We start from the raw sequence: 16,232 nt of genomic DNA, 5'->3' as shown, positions 1-16,232 counted from the left end.
ATTTTCAAAAGGTTAATACTGAAAAAGACATTTCTCTAGCCAATATTTGCTTCAATATTTTAGCAAATACTGAATTAATAACGTTATATTTTCAGTAAATAAAAATAAGACCATGGTTTTAATGGATGGTAATAACGCCTTAATGAGGAGTCGCATAACACGGCACACGGATTGTGTGGTAATTGCCCATTCACTTATGATCATGATATTGTTGCATAAAAAGTAAAAACTATGCAACTATGTCACAAACTGCAGTCCCCTATATATGTAACTATATCACGAATAAGTGTGAGACCAGTGTAGCTAATGGCTAATTTTTCCCATGTTGTTGTGGTCGCTGTGTACATCCCCCCCTTTGCTAACCCGACGTCGGCGTGTGACGTCATTCACTCCACCATAGCGCGTCTCCAAACTCAACACCCGACTGCCTTCATTGCCATATCAGGTGACTTTAACCATGTCACTATGGCCAGGACATTACCAAACTTCACTCAGTATGTGGACTGTCCTACCAGAGAGGAGAGAACATTGGACCTGCTGTATGCTAATGTTAAGGAGGCATACAGCTGCTCCCCCCTCCCCCCTCTGGGTGGATCTGACCATAACTTGGTCAACCTTAGTTCAAAGTATGTGCCTCAGGTGAAGAGTCAGCCTGTGACCATGAGGACAGTGAGGAGATGGTCAGTGGAGACTTCTGAAGTGCTGCAGGACTGCTTTGAGACCACAGACTGGACAGCACTCTATGAGCCTCATGGAGAGGACATTAACGGGCTCACAGAGTGCATCACAGATTACATCAACTTCTGTGTAGAATCCACTGTCCCAACCAGGACTGTTAAATGTTACCCAAACAACAAGCCGTGGGTAACAAAAGACATTAAAGCACTCCTCAACAAGAACAAGAGGGCTTTCAGAGCTGGAGACCGGGAGGAGGTGAGAACGATTCAGAGGGAACTGAAGAGAACCATCAGGGAGGCTAAGGAAAGATACAGGAGGAAGCTGGAGTGGAAACTCCAGCAGAACAACATGAGGGAGGTCTGGAGTGGTATGAGGACCATCTCTGGCTTGAGGTCCAGCAACAACAGGGGAGTAGAGCGCAGTGTGGACAGGGCCAACGAGTTAAATTTGTTTTTTAACAGATTTGACACTGTGAGCCCTGATCTGCCCCTCCCTGACTCCTCTGCTGGGGCCTCAACAGCCCACTCCACTCCCCCTCCCTCCCCTTCCTGATAGCCTCCCCCCCCTCCTGTGATAGTCCACGTCACACCTCCTCTCCTCCCCCACCAGGGACCTCTACAGTGAATCTCACAGCTGACCAGGTGAGAAGACAGCTACAGAGACTCCACACGAACAAGGCTGCAGGCCCTGATGGTGTTTCCCCCAGGATGCTTAAAGCCTGTGCCACCCAACTTTGTGGAGTCCTGCAGCATGTCTTCAACATGAGCCTGAGTCTCCAGAGGGTCCCGGTGATGTGGAAGACGTCCTGCATTGTTCCTGTGCCAAAGACTCCGCGGCCCAGTGACATCAAGGACTACAGGCCGGTGGCACTGACATCCCACATCATGAAGACCATGGAGAGACTTGTCCTGGATCACCTCCGGCCCATGGTCCAGCCACTTCTAGACCCCCTCCAGTTCGCCTACCAGCCTCGTCTGGGGGTTGAGGATGCCATCATCTACCTGCTGAACCGAGCGTATGCTCACCTGGATAAGCCAGGCGGCACTGTGAGGGTCATGTTTTTTGACTTCTCCAGTGCGTTTAACACCATTCAGCCTGTTCTTCTGGGTGACAAGATGAACATGATGCAGGTTGACGCCCCCCTCATGTCCTGGATTGTTGACTACCTGACTGGCAGACCACAGTATGTACGTCTGCAGCACTGTGTGTCAGACAGAGTGGTCAGCAATACTGGAGCCCCGCAGGGAACTGTCCTCTCTCCCTTCCTCTTCACCTTCTACACCACTGATTTCAACTACTGCACAGAGACTTGCCACCTCCAGAAGTTTTCTGATGACTCTGCACTTGTTGGATGTATCAGCAGGGGTGATGAGGATGAGTACAGGGAGACGGTGAACGACTTTGTTGCGTGGTGTGAGCTGAACCATCTGCAGCTCAACGTGACAAAGACAAAGGAGCTGGTGGTGGACCTGAGGAGGGACAAAACGCCGGTGACCCCTGTGTCCATCAGGGGGGTCAGTGTGGACATTGTGGAGGACTATAAATATCTGGGCGCACACATTGACAATAAACTGGACTGGGCTAAAAACACTGACGCCCTTTACAAGAAGGGCCAAAGTCGTCTCTATTTTCTGAGGCGTCTGAGGTCCTTCAACATCTGCAGAGCTATGCTGAGGATTTTTTATGAGTCAGTTGTGGCCAGTGCCATCCTATATGCTGTTGCATGTTGGGGCAGCGGGTTGAGGGTGGCAGATGCCAACAGACTTAATAAATTGATCCGTAGAGCCAGTGAGGTTGTGGGTGTAGAGCTGGACTCGCTGACGGCAGTGTCTGAGAGGAGGATGCTGTCTAAACTGCAGGCTATTATGGATAATGGCTCCCACCCTCTTTATCACATGGTAACATGAGACGCAGGAGCACGTTCAGTGCAAGACTCATTCAGCCAAAATGCACTACAGAGCGCCACAGGAGGTCATTCCTACCAGTGGCTACCAGACTTTATAACTCCACACTTAAAGCACGACACCTTTCACATGTACAGTAATAACAATAGAACAAAATTTTTAATTATGAGTGTAACAACTCAAATGTGCAATACTCTTACTGCTGTATACAGTATATCTGTATTTATTATTATAGATGTGTACATATTGTAAATTTCCTTTTGAGTTAAATTTTTTATTAGAGTGTTTATTCTTTTACAACTGGTTGCTACTGTAATAATTGCAATTTCCCCCTGGGATCAATAAAGTATTTCTGATTTTCTGATTTTTCTGATTGCACCGCATACACATCAGAAATCTTATTCGTGGCATTTTACTATGTTGTTACATATTTAATTTATTCCCAAAATATATTATATACATTTTAAATGAAAATATCATCATAATATTTTATCTCTGGGGAAAATATATTAATTTCACATGAATATCTGTTTTACAGCAAGTCATCCATGAGCAGCTAGGCTAGCAGCGAACCCTAACCTACAAAGTTGTGTTTAAAACATTAGTTATGTTTAACAGTCTAAAAATAGGTAAAAAAAACATAACTCAGTGTAAAACTACTTATGAAGAGACATGTCAAAGTGTACGCAATTGAAAAAATGTATTTGAACAGAAAGCTCAAACAAATCATTTGAAGCTCTTTTCTTCTGTGACCACTTCATCTGATCGGGGTAATGGTGGGTGTGGAGCTTCCACAGAATCACACGACACTAGTCACACACACTCACATTCACATCTGTGGACCATGGTCAGAGAGAGAGCAAGTGTACGTCTCCTTTTCAAACAGGAACACGTTGCTTTGCTGGACAGAGCGTTTTAATGCTCGCGTATTCACAGTATTCACAGTAAAGCAGCAGAATAGAGCCGTTTATGTGGAATGTAGTTCCCCCTTTGTCCAGCAGAGGGCAGAGAGCGGGGCTGAGCTTAAACTCTCCTCAGACCCGCTCTCTCTCGCCGGGCGCGGTGGCGTGCGCCTGTAATCCCAGCTCCGGGAGGCTGAGGCTGGCGGAGAGCTTGAGCTCAGGGGTTCTGGGCCGTAGGGGACTGTGCAGATCGGGTGTCCGCACTAAGTTCGGTGTCGATATGGTGCTCCTGAGGGAGCTCGGGACTACCAGGTCTCCTAAGGAGGGGTGAACCGGCCCAGGTCGGAGACGGAGCAGGTCAAAGCCCCCGCGCCGATCAGTAGAGAGCAGACCCTGCGGTTCAGCCTGAACAACACAGCGCCACCCAGCCTTTTATACTGGGACCGAGTATTTATAATTTTCACTTGACAGGAACGTGCGACTTGTCAAATGCACAGATTTATCCGTGTAGAAATTCACTTAAATACAAACAGAATTGACTTTCTTATTCAGTTTATCACTGAATATAATAGTAATATAACTACAAAAATGTAACTTGTCTCAGTGAAGCCAGATAAAGAGGAATGTTAAATCCGTTATTAATTGCCTGTGCTGGAAGGTTATATCGCTTCGTGTCGCAAAGAGATCATATTTCACCTTACTCTCCAAAACGATAAAGTCACGACCCGCAGAGGGCGCTGTGGATAATTTTCTCCTCTTTGCAGAAACCCAACAAAACCAATTGTTTTTGTGTTTTTTGTGAGTTTCGTGATCCACCAGAAGTCTGTACAGTGTACACAAATTCTTTTTCAATGGCTTTTAACTATTGTAAACGTTTGCTGGGCCTTCCGTGAACCCTTGAAACTTATAAGTGGTAAAGCATTTCTTTAAGAATTGTTTTTTTATTGTGTAACATATAATAGCAATTATTATGCTGTAATTTTACACTAACTCTTGTGTAGTGTTAAAATGATATGTCATTTACTGAACAAAAACAACCAATGAATTAGTTTAAAAATGACACGTGCGAAACTTGTCTCTGCATTTGCTATGAGTTCCAAAAACAAGCACCAATTTATTCTGTTCTTGGGGATACTGGTTCCAAAAGTAAATAGCAGCTTTGGTTTAGATAAGGGGTTCTTAACCTGGCGGGGTCCTCACATAATCCCGGGAGGGTCGTGAGAGTGCTGCCGTTTTCACATATGAACTCAAAATGAAAAATCCGAACCGAATCATATCCAGAGCTATTTCACTGTATCACACTGATTCATTTATCGTTCTACTCGACTCTTCAGCTCAGCTTGATTCAGATTCGCACCGTCCAGATCTGCTTCAAAATTAAGTGCTTTTTAGAAGGTGACAATGGAAGCAGGGCAGAAAAACGTTTGATTCCAACAGAAAAAAGGAAATAAATCTAGTATGTAGTATGGTTTTATGCAGACGAGTGATGATGCAGGCCCAGCCATCACATTAAGTGAGTAAACTTAATTATATAATTGTTATTATATTGCTATTCGAAAGCACTACCTTTTAATCAGATATGTGTTGGAGGGCGGGTTGAATGGAGTGGGGTTCGTGAAATACCTGAAAATGGGGTCTTACTGTGAAAAAGGTAAATAACTACTGGTTTAGATTATTGAAGAAAGCTTTATAAGGTTTAGATGGTTTAGAAGTTGGTAATTTCGATATAAAAATAATTACTTCAAATAATAATTATAACAATTGTCATTCTTAATATTACACAATAGATACCATGAAATGACAAAACAACTCGAGAATGTTTACATTTTTGAATGCCAATTATACGCTACACAATAACGCTTTAATACACCCCAAATGAGGGCTCACACAGTAGCCCTTATTTCGTTCCCTACGTAGTCCTCTAAGTAGGGATCATTTAGATATTTGAAACGTGCCCGTTCTCTTGTAAGTCTCTGATTGGCTGAGATGTGGCAGCAGCTTTAGAGGCTCGACTGGAACCCGCTGCTCAGATGCTCCCGCAGTGAGCTAAAAGCAGCTGGAAAGCTTACATGAAATAAGAATACAGCGGTTTTGAAAGTAATTTAGAAGTGGAGAGATATTTGTAGATCCATATGTGAACTATTTAAGTGCACTATACATTTTAAAAGCTTTATTCTGAAGCTCTATCCGTTTGTAGTGTTCATTAGCCCATTAGCTTCACAGACTGAGCGGCTTGTGCATCAGTGAAGGTGAGAACAATTTCTGTTTTGAATTGTTTTAATGCTATGTTTTTAAACTTAGAAGGACGACTAAACTACTACTGTATGACCTCAGAAACACCCAGCAGACCTTAATGACAGCACGTAATGGCTGTAAAACATGCGCCTGGTTTTTTATTTTTAACTGGAAATGTTTAAATATGTGCAACGTGGATGTTATATTCTTCAACTGAAGGAATAGTTCAGTTTAATGTAAACCGCTCTGTTATACTTTAACTCACTATTCACTAGCTACTTTATTAGGAACATCCCATTAAATTTCCACACTATAGCCACTTTATTAGAAGCACCATCTTAAACTTCTAAACACTGGCAAAAATATCTCTATATAGTTCCACTCACCGGCAACATTATTAGGAACACCCCTCTAATATGCTTGCACATACACTACGTCCAAAAACTTGTGGATGCTCTTTGAAATTAGTTCATTCAGCTGCTTTTAAGGTGCAACCATTGTGGACACAGATGTTCTCCTCTATAGGACACAGATGTTCTCCTCTATAGGAGACTGTGCAGTGAATTGGGACGTTCTAGAGCTCATGAGCTCATGTTGCCTAATGCCAAATGTGTGCTAGAGGGGTACAAACTGTGAAGAATTGGAAATATGTTCTCTGCAGGGTCAGAACTCCATTCAATACATCTGAGTTGGAGAGAGGTTTGTGAAATTTTTACAGAATTAACTGATGCTTCTGTGGCTCTCTGAAAGGTTTTACAACAAATTCCAAGACTTTTTAGAAGAGTAGAAACTTTTACTGCAGCAGGGAGGGAACAGCCTCTGCATTTCACAAAAAAAAATTTCAAAAGGAACGATGGGGGAACAGGTGTTATCAAATTTTTTTTTACCCTTTAATGAACTTCCAGTCACTGGCTGCTTTTCTAGAAACACCAGCCTTGTGGATCTGCACTGCATATGTATAGTTCTAAGTTGTAGACCACGTGTTGCTCAACAGTCTCATTATCAGGATGGACTTTTCTCAGCACATCTGTGTGTGTTTATCGTTGGCTTTGTCTGGTACTGGTGTCCAGATTTTTTTACGCAGCTGTAAGTTCAAACATTTTGTATATGAACAGTTTGTCTTCTTGTGTCCTTTCAGGAGATGTCCTTTCATTCTGGACGTGGATGCCCCCGGGGTCGGCCTCCACCTGGCCAGCACGGTTCTTCTCAGAATTACCGTCCCCCTGGCCTGCGACTTCCAAACCCCCAGCCCCCGATGCCCCCTTATTCCTATTCCGAGTCCCAAGCACCACACTGCTCTGGATATAATGCGCAGGGAACTAACAGCTACATGCCCCCTCGTCCTGAGTTTATGCCATACCCTATACCAGCCCCATCCCAGGGCCCTCAGGGTCAGTGCCCGGTCCGCCCCCCTTTCCCCAACCCTCCTGTCCGACAGGGATTCCCAGAACCCCCGAATTTCCCACCACCTCCTCTGCCCAGCTCCTCCACCAACGTGACCCAGTCTCAGGGTTCATATCCCTACATGTTACCCTCAGTGCCACCTCCACCACTGCCGCCAGTGCCACCCTCCATGCCTCCCTCCATGCCCTACCAGCCTCCTCCTTACTCCATGAGCTACCCACCCCAGCCCCACTTCCCCCAACCTCTCCCTACCTTCAACCCCGGGTACTCCCAAGCTGAAAGTGGATCCTTTAAACCGGAGCACTTTCCCCGCCACCCACCGCAGTACAAAGGAGAAAAGTCCCGTTCACCAGAGCGCCCGCGGCGGCATGAGGAACATCGCCACAAGAGCTACAGCTACAGCGGGCATGGAGAGAGGCATAAAGCAGAGTACGGAGGAGAGAGGAAGGACAGAGGGAGGAGTCCGGACAGACGGAGGACGGAGAGGTACAGAAATGAACATGAAAGAGGACGGACGCCCCCAAGACACCGGAGCCGAGAACGCAGCAGGTGGGGAGAGGGACCGGTGTCTCTGTGGGTCTTAATTAATAAGATCATAACTCTTAAATTGTGCTGTCAAAATTAACGTGTTAATGCATGCAAGAATTTGTTTTTTTATGCTATTTAATTCATTCTTTTTACAGACCCTAGTGACGTATTAGCTGTTTTAAAGCTCCCAAAAATATACAAGGAACCATAAGCATTTTAATTTTGTGATTATATTTTTAAATTGATAGAACCTACTAATACAAATATAATATCTGTTTTGATCCTGCATTGCTTTTTAAAATGTATTTTACATTTTAATATCCTTTATTAAAAGCTTCAATCTTAAGAAAGGACAGTATGTATAATCACTAATTTGTTATACATTTGTTTGATTGCACTACTCTTAAACAATAACGAACAAAGCTAAGCACATAAAATGGATTAATGCTATTAATGCTAAAGAGTGATACGATGAAATTAGTAAACCATACCTATGTTTAGTAAATAATTAAATTATTTTGAATGATGAGCACAAAATAAAATAATTCCATTCAGTATTCTGTTCAACAGCCAAGCGACATCAGTTTTAAAGATCATTCCATGAAAACCATTGTGAGCCTATGCGGTCATATTAGTGCATATCAAATGTTTATACATGATTTGACAAATGAGATTTTAGTGTTGGGAAATTTTTGTTGTATAACACAGTTCAGTCAATCAGTCCATCCATATATGGACACATTTCCCTTGGGCTGCCCATTTACACTAGAGCATTTTAACCATATTTATTCACCCTACAAAATCATCCATTCCCACTGAAGCGCTACGGAGTGTTGTTCCTGCAGTAGAGTTACCATGGAAACCACGTGGAAGATTACTAAACATTGTGCTATACGTAGGGTCGAATATAGGCTGGTTCTGCAGTTTAGTTTCCATATTATCATAGTATTTACTGGAGAGTGAATGTTATGTTTTGAAATTTTAACATGCCTAATTTATAAAAGCAATTTTGATTTTGCCTTGAACTTTTAGTTAACGGCAGAGTTTCTCCTTCTCCCTTTAGAGAGCGCTACCGGCACAGAGACAGTAGAAACTCTCCTCCCTCAGACAGACACCGAAAGCGTCCGCGCAGTCGATCGAGCAGCAGAGACAGAAAGCGAGGACGAATGGAGGAAGAGAGGGAGCGGAGGACAGAGGGAGGAAGCAGAGAGAGGAGCTATGCGTCCTCAAGGGGCAGCAGAGAGTCAGAGGAGTTAGCTACAGACCAGCGGCATGATGAGGAGAGAGAGGAGGAAGAGTTACTGAAACCAGCCTGGATCCGCTGCACACACTCTGAAAACTACTACTCGAATGACCCCATGGACCAAGTGGTAATTCTGATGATAATAATGATCAATACAAGTAGTCAAAGCTCTTTTGCTTACCTCAAATGTAGACCTTGTAGATTTGCCAAAGCCAATGTAAAATACTTCTAAAAGGCAGTACATTTTAAATAATCTCTTTCTGCAGGTCCCCTAGTGGCCCTTTCAACTCTTTAAATCTGCCAAGAATGTAATCACGACATCTGCACAGACTAAATCAGAGTAGAATCAGAACTTTGTCTGCTACCAAGTCAATGTGTGAATGTGGCATTAGCTTTCTATATTGTTGGAGGTGCTTTGTGAGTGTTTATTTAGAGCAAAATATGGATCGATAAGGAGCCTATCCCAGTTTTTCTTTAATCAGATTTAACACTGAACACAATCCTATTCAAATTATATTTATTTTCATGGGTTTTTTTGTTGAAAACAATAGTTTCTGCCCCCTCAAAAAACAAACAAACGAAAAATCCAACAGAGGAATGTCCAACTTTGTTAAGGCAAGTTCATTACATATCAAACACAACATCAGTGAGAGCAGTACATGAAATTGCAGGGCTACTGCAGAAATGGGTTAACGGTAGTTTATGCTTGCCAAATAATATTAACATGAACAGTTCAATGGTTCAGTCCCTGTTGGTCTTGCTCTCTCTGATTGGGCAGGATGGCCCTCTTAATTCTTCCAGTCCACCAGTGTGTTACAAGCCCAAAATGAATAACTGTTAAATGGTGTAGAAGGTCTGGTTAGTTCCAAGTATGTTTGGCTTTCCAGTGGAGCTGTTTTAGAAGTAGTTCAAAAGTAGCTTCAAATGTATTGTCTTGGCAACTTGATATATTTATATATCAATTTTTTTTAATTATTTTTTTTAAATACAACTTTGTGGTTAATAGGCATATGAAGATCATTTTCTGCACACAAACTAAGCTTTAGATTGATGAATTATATCACTTTAAAGAAAAGGGAAAACTGAGCTAAATGAATTATTTTAAGTGAAGCACATACAGTTGAGGATATTTGTATTAATCTGCAGTTTTTTTTGTCCTGTCCTGTTCCAGGGTGACTCTACAGTGGTGGGCACCAGTAAGCTGAGGGACCTGTACGAGCGTTTTGAGGAGGAGCTGGGCCAGAGGCAGGAACGAGCCAAGTGCTCCAGACCCAAATGGGAGCCCCCTAAAACCAAACTGGACCTGAACCAGGGTACAGCTAGAATCCCAATTGTTAGAGCTAGGAGAAATGAGTGTAGTGTTCGTGTGTATATTTTTATCCTGGTTGTTTTTGCGTCTGTGTTAATGTTGTAGATGAAAGTTCTAGTGAGTCTGAGTGTGAGTCTGATGGAGACAGCAGCTGTTCCAGCAGTTCAGACTCTGAGATGTTTGACGTTATTGCCGAAATAAAGCGGAAGAAAGCTCATCCTGACCGTCTTCACGATGAACTGTGGTACAATGACCCTGGACAGGTCTGACTGTGCTTTTCTCCTCAAACCTCACAAACTGTCACAGCCTGGGATTAATTGTTCTGAAGCTTTCAAAATAAGCTGAAGTGGGGTTGAAACTTGAAATTTATGTTGTATTGATTAAGATTTAAATCAGTTCATCATAAAGTAATTAAATTCTCCAGCTTCCAAAGTTTATATATATATATATATATATATATATATATATATATATATATATATATATATATATAAATTGGTAAAGGATTTTGGAGTTCTGAATGCTTAAAATCTGCCTGTGGGTGTTTTATTCTTGCAGATGAATGATGGACCTTTGTGTAAATGCAGTGCTAAAGCCCGGCGCACAGGAATCCGTCATAGTATCTACCCTGGAGAAGAGGTACTGCTAGAATGACATTTCTGTAATACTCTGTTTGATCTAATATTGGACCGATTTTAATCTGGTATATTTAATTTTTTCATTTATCCATTCATTACACGTACACGTTTTTTTTAATGTTATAGTAAATATAAAACAACACAGGAGTGTCACTGCAAGTAGGGTACTGGGGTTGTGGGTTCAATTCCTCCCACAATTCAAAACCACACACTGTTGTGTTTATTGGCTATGCGTAGTGTGTCCATAGATGTGAATATGTGAGCAACTGGGTGAGTGTGTGTTGTGCCCTATGATGAACCAACACCCTGTCCAGAACATGTGTGTGCCTGACTTGCACTCAGTGATTCAGGGTAGGCTTCGCACTCCACTGCAACACTCAAAAGGATGAACCAGTTACAGAAATGAATGAATGAATGAACAAATGACAATAAGGCAATATCAAAGGTCTTGCCTTTGAAATCTAGAAATTTCTATAAGCTTGACTGTTTATGGATGTGTGATGAATTTTATTGGCATGACCTTATTCCAATAGAATATTCATATAGATACAGTACTATTGTCATTGCAGAGACTTGATTCTTTTTTCTTTTTGTCTCTTAGCCAGTGAAGCAGTGTCGCTCAATGAGTAACAATGCTGGGAAACTTTTCCACTACAGAATCACAGTGTCTCCACCCACAAACTTTCTGGTAGGCCATGGAATTCCCAAACCTGCCTTTTCTTATTAGTTTGCACGTGTGTGTATATGTGTGTATATATATATATATATATATATAAGCAAGCACTACTTTCCAAAGCAGCTTCCGGAGGTGTAAATAGTGGGAGCTCATATGTATGAAAATCTCCTTTATTTCTATTTTTTTTCTTTTATCATTTTATTATTACTTGGTTATACAATATTTATATATTTATTTTATATATATGTATATTTATTATCTCCTCTGTGATCTTCTCAGACGGACCGACCTACAGTGATCGAGTATGATGACCATGAGTACCTGTTTGAAGGGTTTTCTCTCTTCTCCCACACCCCTCTCAGTCATGTAAGCTTCTGAATAACTTTTGCAGTATAATAGTATTGAATGACCTTTGAATTATTCAGTGCCTGATTTAAGAAACTTCCAAAGCAGAAACAGATTTGAGTGCGGTTGATGAATCACATTTAGTGTATAGCACTGTGTAAAGCACCTACATTAAACACACCCCAATTCGTGCAGATGGTTTGGCAGTGGGCCAATGAGTCAATAGCTTTGCTCTGAAGCAGAGTTTGAGGTCAAGCAGTGAGTACCATAGATGCTTGTACTGCACTTGCTGTGGTCATTGTGTAGTATGTGTGGGATCAGTCATATATAATATAAGCAGTGTAATATATATTTAATTGTAACATGGAGCTGGTTGTGTTTGTATTAGTGTAAAAGAAAAAAAATTACATACACTGTTGTATACGATCACAATCGGTACACACAAATAATGTTTTATTTACTATTTTTACTCTTACTATTGTTACTATTATTGTTATTTTGCCAGCATGCATATGTTAGTCCCTCTTTCTCTCTCTCTCTTTCTGTCTCTCTCCTCTTTCTCTCTCTCTGTCTCTCTGTCTGTCTCTCTCCTCTTTTTTCTCTCTCCTCTTTTTTCTCTCTCCTCTTTTTTCTCTCTCTCCTCTTTTTTCTCCCCCTTCTCCCCCCCCTCTCTCAGATCCCTCTATGCAGAGTAATTCGCTTCAACATTGACTACACCATTCACTTCATAGAGGAAATGTCACCTGAGGTTAGTTTATTCTTTTCGTAACTTCTTATACCCCACCTTTTTTGAAATTTCTTTATTTTGGAGAATGATTGATCATGTTGAATGGCTCAGCCTAAACAGAATATTGGAAATTGTTATTGCTGTCTGCATTTTCTTTTTGTCCTTTTTTTTTAAATGATTGCCTACTTTCCTTTGTGCTGTGACTGTCGTCTCCCTTGGAAGTATTCTTCAAATGTACAATATGAAAACTAAGAATACGTGTGTGTGTGTGGGTGCGGGTGTCTATTTCAGAATTGCTGTGTGAAAGGGCTGGAGCTGTTTGCCTCGTATCTGTTTCAGGACATCCTTGAGCTGTATGACTGGAACATCACAGGTAAACTCCCCATGCGCTGTATTTGCTTTTTGAAAGAATGTCAGTCATTTCCTCCAGTGATTCATCTTTACATTTTTATTATGGATGTTTTTAGCTTATGGCTGAAAATAAATCGATTTCTACCGGTGATATCATTCACTATTTTGTTGGAGAAACATAAACTACATAGCACGCTATTAAGATTTCGCCTGAGACAGTGATAGTGTGTCAAAAATACAGTGTTAAAATACACTCTGACACTTCACTCTACATACGGTATATTCCTATTGTTGTTTGGCTGTTCTGTCTCAGCATCATTCAGGATTGGTTTTTGTGGACACCTGAGCCATTGTCATGTGTTTTGAATGTACTCGCAACACAGAAAGCTCCACTTCAATGAATTACTCGCAAATACAGGCATTCACAAAAGCAGTGATTCAAACAGTGACCTGTGATATCTCCTCCCTGCAGATCCAGAGGAAAACGAGCCATCCGGCTGCCAGAGGTTTCACTTCATGCCTCGATTCGTACGCTTCCTCCCAGGTCAGTAATAACTGAGAAGATGAAAGAGGAAGAATCACCTTTATTAATCCCCTTAGGGAAATTGCTTTTCTGCATTTAACTCATGTGTGGTAGCGAATACACAGGCGCACACGGGTGAGCAATTCTTCACACACATTAGGGGCAGTGAATACACACAACTGGAACAGCAGGCTGCCAACCACCTCGGCGTCCGGGGAACACTTTGGGGGCTAGGTGTCTTGCTCAAGGGCACTTTTTTTGTATGGATGAATTTTTTTTCTCATGCTGGTCCTGGGAACCCTCTGCTCTCAAATAACTGTAAGGATAATAACTAAGAATTGCTGTAATAACTGTAACAGCAATTTTATTTCATTTATTTATTTTTGGGAGCATTTTTAATAACAATTTTCATACAAACTACAGAAATCCGGAGCATGCATCTATACAGGAAACATACAAACACATACCACTGGATGATTCAGCATGCCTGGAGGAGATCACCCACTACCCAGAACTGTTATAGCAGCTAACAGATGCCTTCACTGGACTCGCTGTGGCATCACTAAGCTCACACTGCTGAAAGGACCAATGCTTGGATGGTTGTTCCACTCAGCTGCTCCTAATACATTTAGCTTTAACCTTACACAAGTGGCATTTAACATGTGACATACAAGTCTGTTAACTCAAGAGCTGTCACAAGTCGTCTTTTAACAAACGGACTGTATATTTAATGTTGATTTGATGTGTTTGTTTTAGATGGAGGTAAAGAAGTGTTGTCTATGCATCAGGTGCTGCTGTATCTAATACGTAGTAATAAGCCTCTGGTTCCAGAAGAAGAAATTGCTAATATGCTCCAGTGGGATGAGCTCGAATGGCAGAAATATGCAGAGGAGTGCAAGGGCATGATCGTCACCAACCCTGGCATGGTAATAACATCACATGATCTCGTTCCTAAAATCCCCTGCGTGTGATTGTCTGTAATTTTCTGTGTGAAGAGTTTTTTTTCCCCACACTTTCAGAAACAAAAAGATTGAATTCAGTTACTTGTAAACAGATTTATCCTTCCACTAAACCCATGTGTGTGTGGTTGACAGAAACCCAGCTCCGTGAGGATAGACCAACTGGATAGAGAGCAGTTTAACCCCAATGTCATCACTTTCCCAATCATCGTGCACTTCGGCATCCGCCCTGCTCAGCTTAGCTACGCTGGAGATCCCCAGTAAGTATCTGTCTGTGTGTGTCATTAAACCTATGCTTTTCCTTCTTTCTTGTTTAAATCCAAGTGATGGGAGACCCTCCACCTGCCGCATAGTATCATTGTACTTTAGAGATGCTTTCTGCCTGCAGGGGGCAGTGTGGGATCGCCACACTACACGATCAGCCTTGATTGAAACCCCACACACTTTCTGATCTCACACACACACACACACAGACCACTCCGCTCCTCAGAACCTCGCGGGAGCGTCAATGCTACATCCCAAGAGCAGGCGGGAGTTTCTCATACACTCGGGCTGTGTCCGAAACAGACAGCAGCAGGTACCTTGCGCTCTTGTTGCCTCACAAGGCAGCAGACTACTCTGAGTCACTAAGTATTTGATATTTCAGCACATTGCCTGGGCACCTGCACACTAAAGCAGGCAGAATTTTAAACAAGCTTTAAATATGAACACGACTCTACACCTTCCCCCCTCTGAATACTGCCCCAGTAACAGCACTCCGCTCGTTTCAGACACAGCTTAGATGTTAAAAAAAATACGGTTGATGGTGGTGAAATAACCCCAGCGCGAAGCTTTTTGGTTTTTCCTCTTTCAGGCATGAAGTTCATGTGGTGTTTCACACCCGAGAATCAGCGTCCACCCCACACTACAGTTTTCCGAGTCATAAATATTGAGCATGATTCATATTCACGATTCACAATCAGAGCGGTCCCTATTGCTCTGGGAGAAGATTGGAGGAGTAAAGATTGGGTTAAAGACCCCCCCACACTACAGGATCATCTGGAAAGATGATCGTTTACTATCACCCTAAAATCGGGGACCTCTTGCGATTTACAAAATCAGCCCGATTGTCCTGTATTGTGTGAGCCAGGCTTTAGTTAGTTGGTCACTGTGTGTGTGTGTGTGTGTGTGTGTGTGTGTGTGTGTGTGTGCACGCTTATGGATTCTTACTGATGTGGTGGTGAGTGTGGCAGGGATTGAAATACTGGTAAATTGGTTGGTGCCAGTTTGTGCTCTATAGAGTCAGCCCCCCACAGGGGGGATCAGCCATGTTTAAAATGGGTTTAGTAGAGTCAGTGATAAGTCTAGCATGTTAGATGGCAGTATAAAAGTGGTTTATTAATGGGAAGAAGACTTCTGTGAACTCTGTTTGCATTTAACAAATAATGCTTTTGAACGTATGCTTCTGATGTTTCTGTCTCAAAGAACCAGAGCAGGTGTGTGTGTGTGTGACTCATTACTATCCCGGTCTTTGGTGACCATGTGTGATCTAACAATAGGTGGCAACCTTTTCTCCTGGGACAGGCTAAGTTTACATGCCAGCAGACGCTGGCTCGTTACAGCAGCTTCACTCTTTCTTCCACTGCCCTCAAGCAACTCAAGCTGGTGTGGGATTAGTTTTTTTAGTCTCTGTTGTTCTATTTGTTGGGACAATTCCAGTTGAACTCAGGTGTATTGGAATCAGGTCTAATGCAATTTCACTGCAACTCAACCCATCCCTCCACTCTGCAATATAGTGCAAGCACATACGCGAAGAGGCGACAACAGGTTA

General features: G+C 42.3%; 1 protein-coding gene across 3 annotated transcripts in view; it reads left to right on the top strand.

Annotated features, from left to right (window-relative positions):
* Positions 1-4,314: 4,314 nt before the first annotated feature.
* drosha (drosha ribonuclease III) overlaps positions 4,315-16,232 on the top strand; it is a 183,368-nt gene continuing 171,450 nt past the window's right edge. Inside the window, exons 1-13 of one of the 3 annotated variants that reach the window (XM_066665982.1) lie at positions 4,315-4,397; positions 6,858-7,672; positions 8,715-9,021; positions 10,066-10,207; positions 10,309-10,466; positions 10,762-10,842; positions 11,443-11,529; positions 11,797-11,883; positions 12,539-12,610; positions 12,881-12,962; positions 13,413-13,484; positions 14,220-14,389; positions 14,558-14,682. In XM_066665982.1, the coding sequence (XP_066522079.1) occupies positions 6,861-7,672; positions 8,715-9,021; positions 10,066-10,207; positions 10,309-10,466; positions 10,762-10,842; positions 11,443-11,529; positions 11,797-11,883; positions 12,539-12,610; positions 12,881-12,962; positions 13,413-13,484; positions 14,220-14,389; positions 14,558-14,682 (2,195 nt within the window). In that variant the 5' untranslated portion in view covers positions 4,315-4,397; positions 6,858-6,860. Of the gene's footprint in view, positions 4,398-4,576; positions 4,998-5,497; positions 5,734-6,857; positions 7,673-8,714; positions 9,022-10,065; positions 10,208-10,308; positions 10,467-10,761; positions 10,843-11,442; positions 11,530-11,796; positions 11,884-12,538; positions 12,611-12,880; positions 12,963-13,412; positions 13,485-14,219; positions 14,390-14,557; positions 14,683-16,232 lie in introns of those variants that run through there. The other 2 variants (XM_066665981.1, XM_066665980.1) reach the window with 2 other exon arrangements.

Source organism: Hoplias malabaricus, chromosome 3 (assembly GCF_029633855.1).
Source record: "Hoplias malabaricus isolate fHopMal1 chromosome 3, fHopMal1.hap1, whole genome shotgun sequence".
Lineage (NCBI taxonomy): Eukaryota > Metazoa > Chordata > Actinopteri > Characiformes > Erythrinidae > Hoplias > Hoplias malabaricus.
Note: the sequence above shows the minus strand (reverse complement) of the source record. Positions and strands in the feature narration are given on the sequence as shown.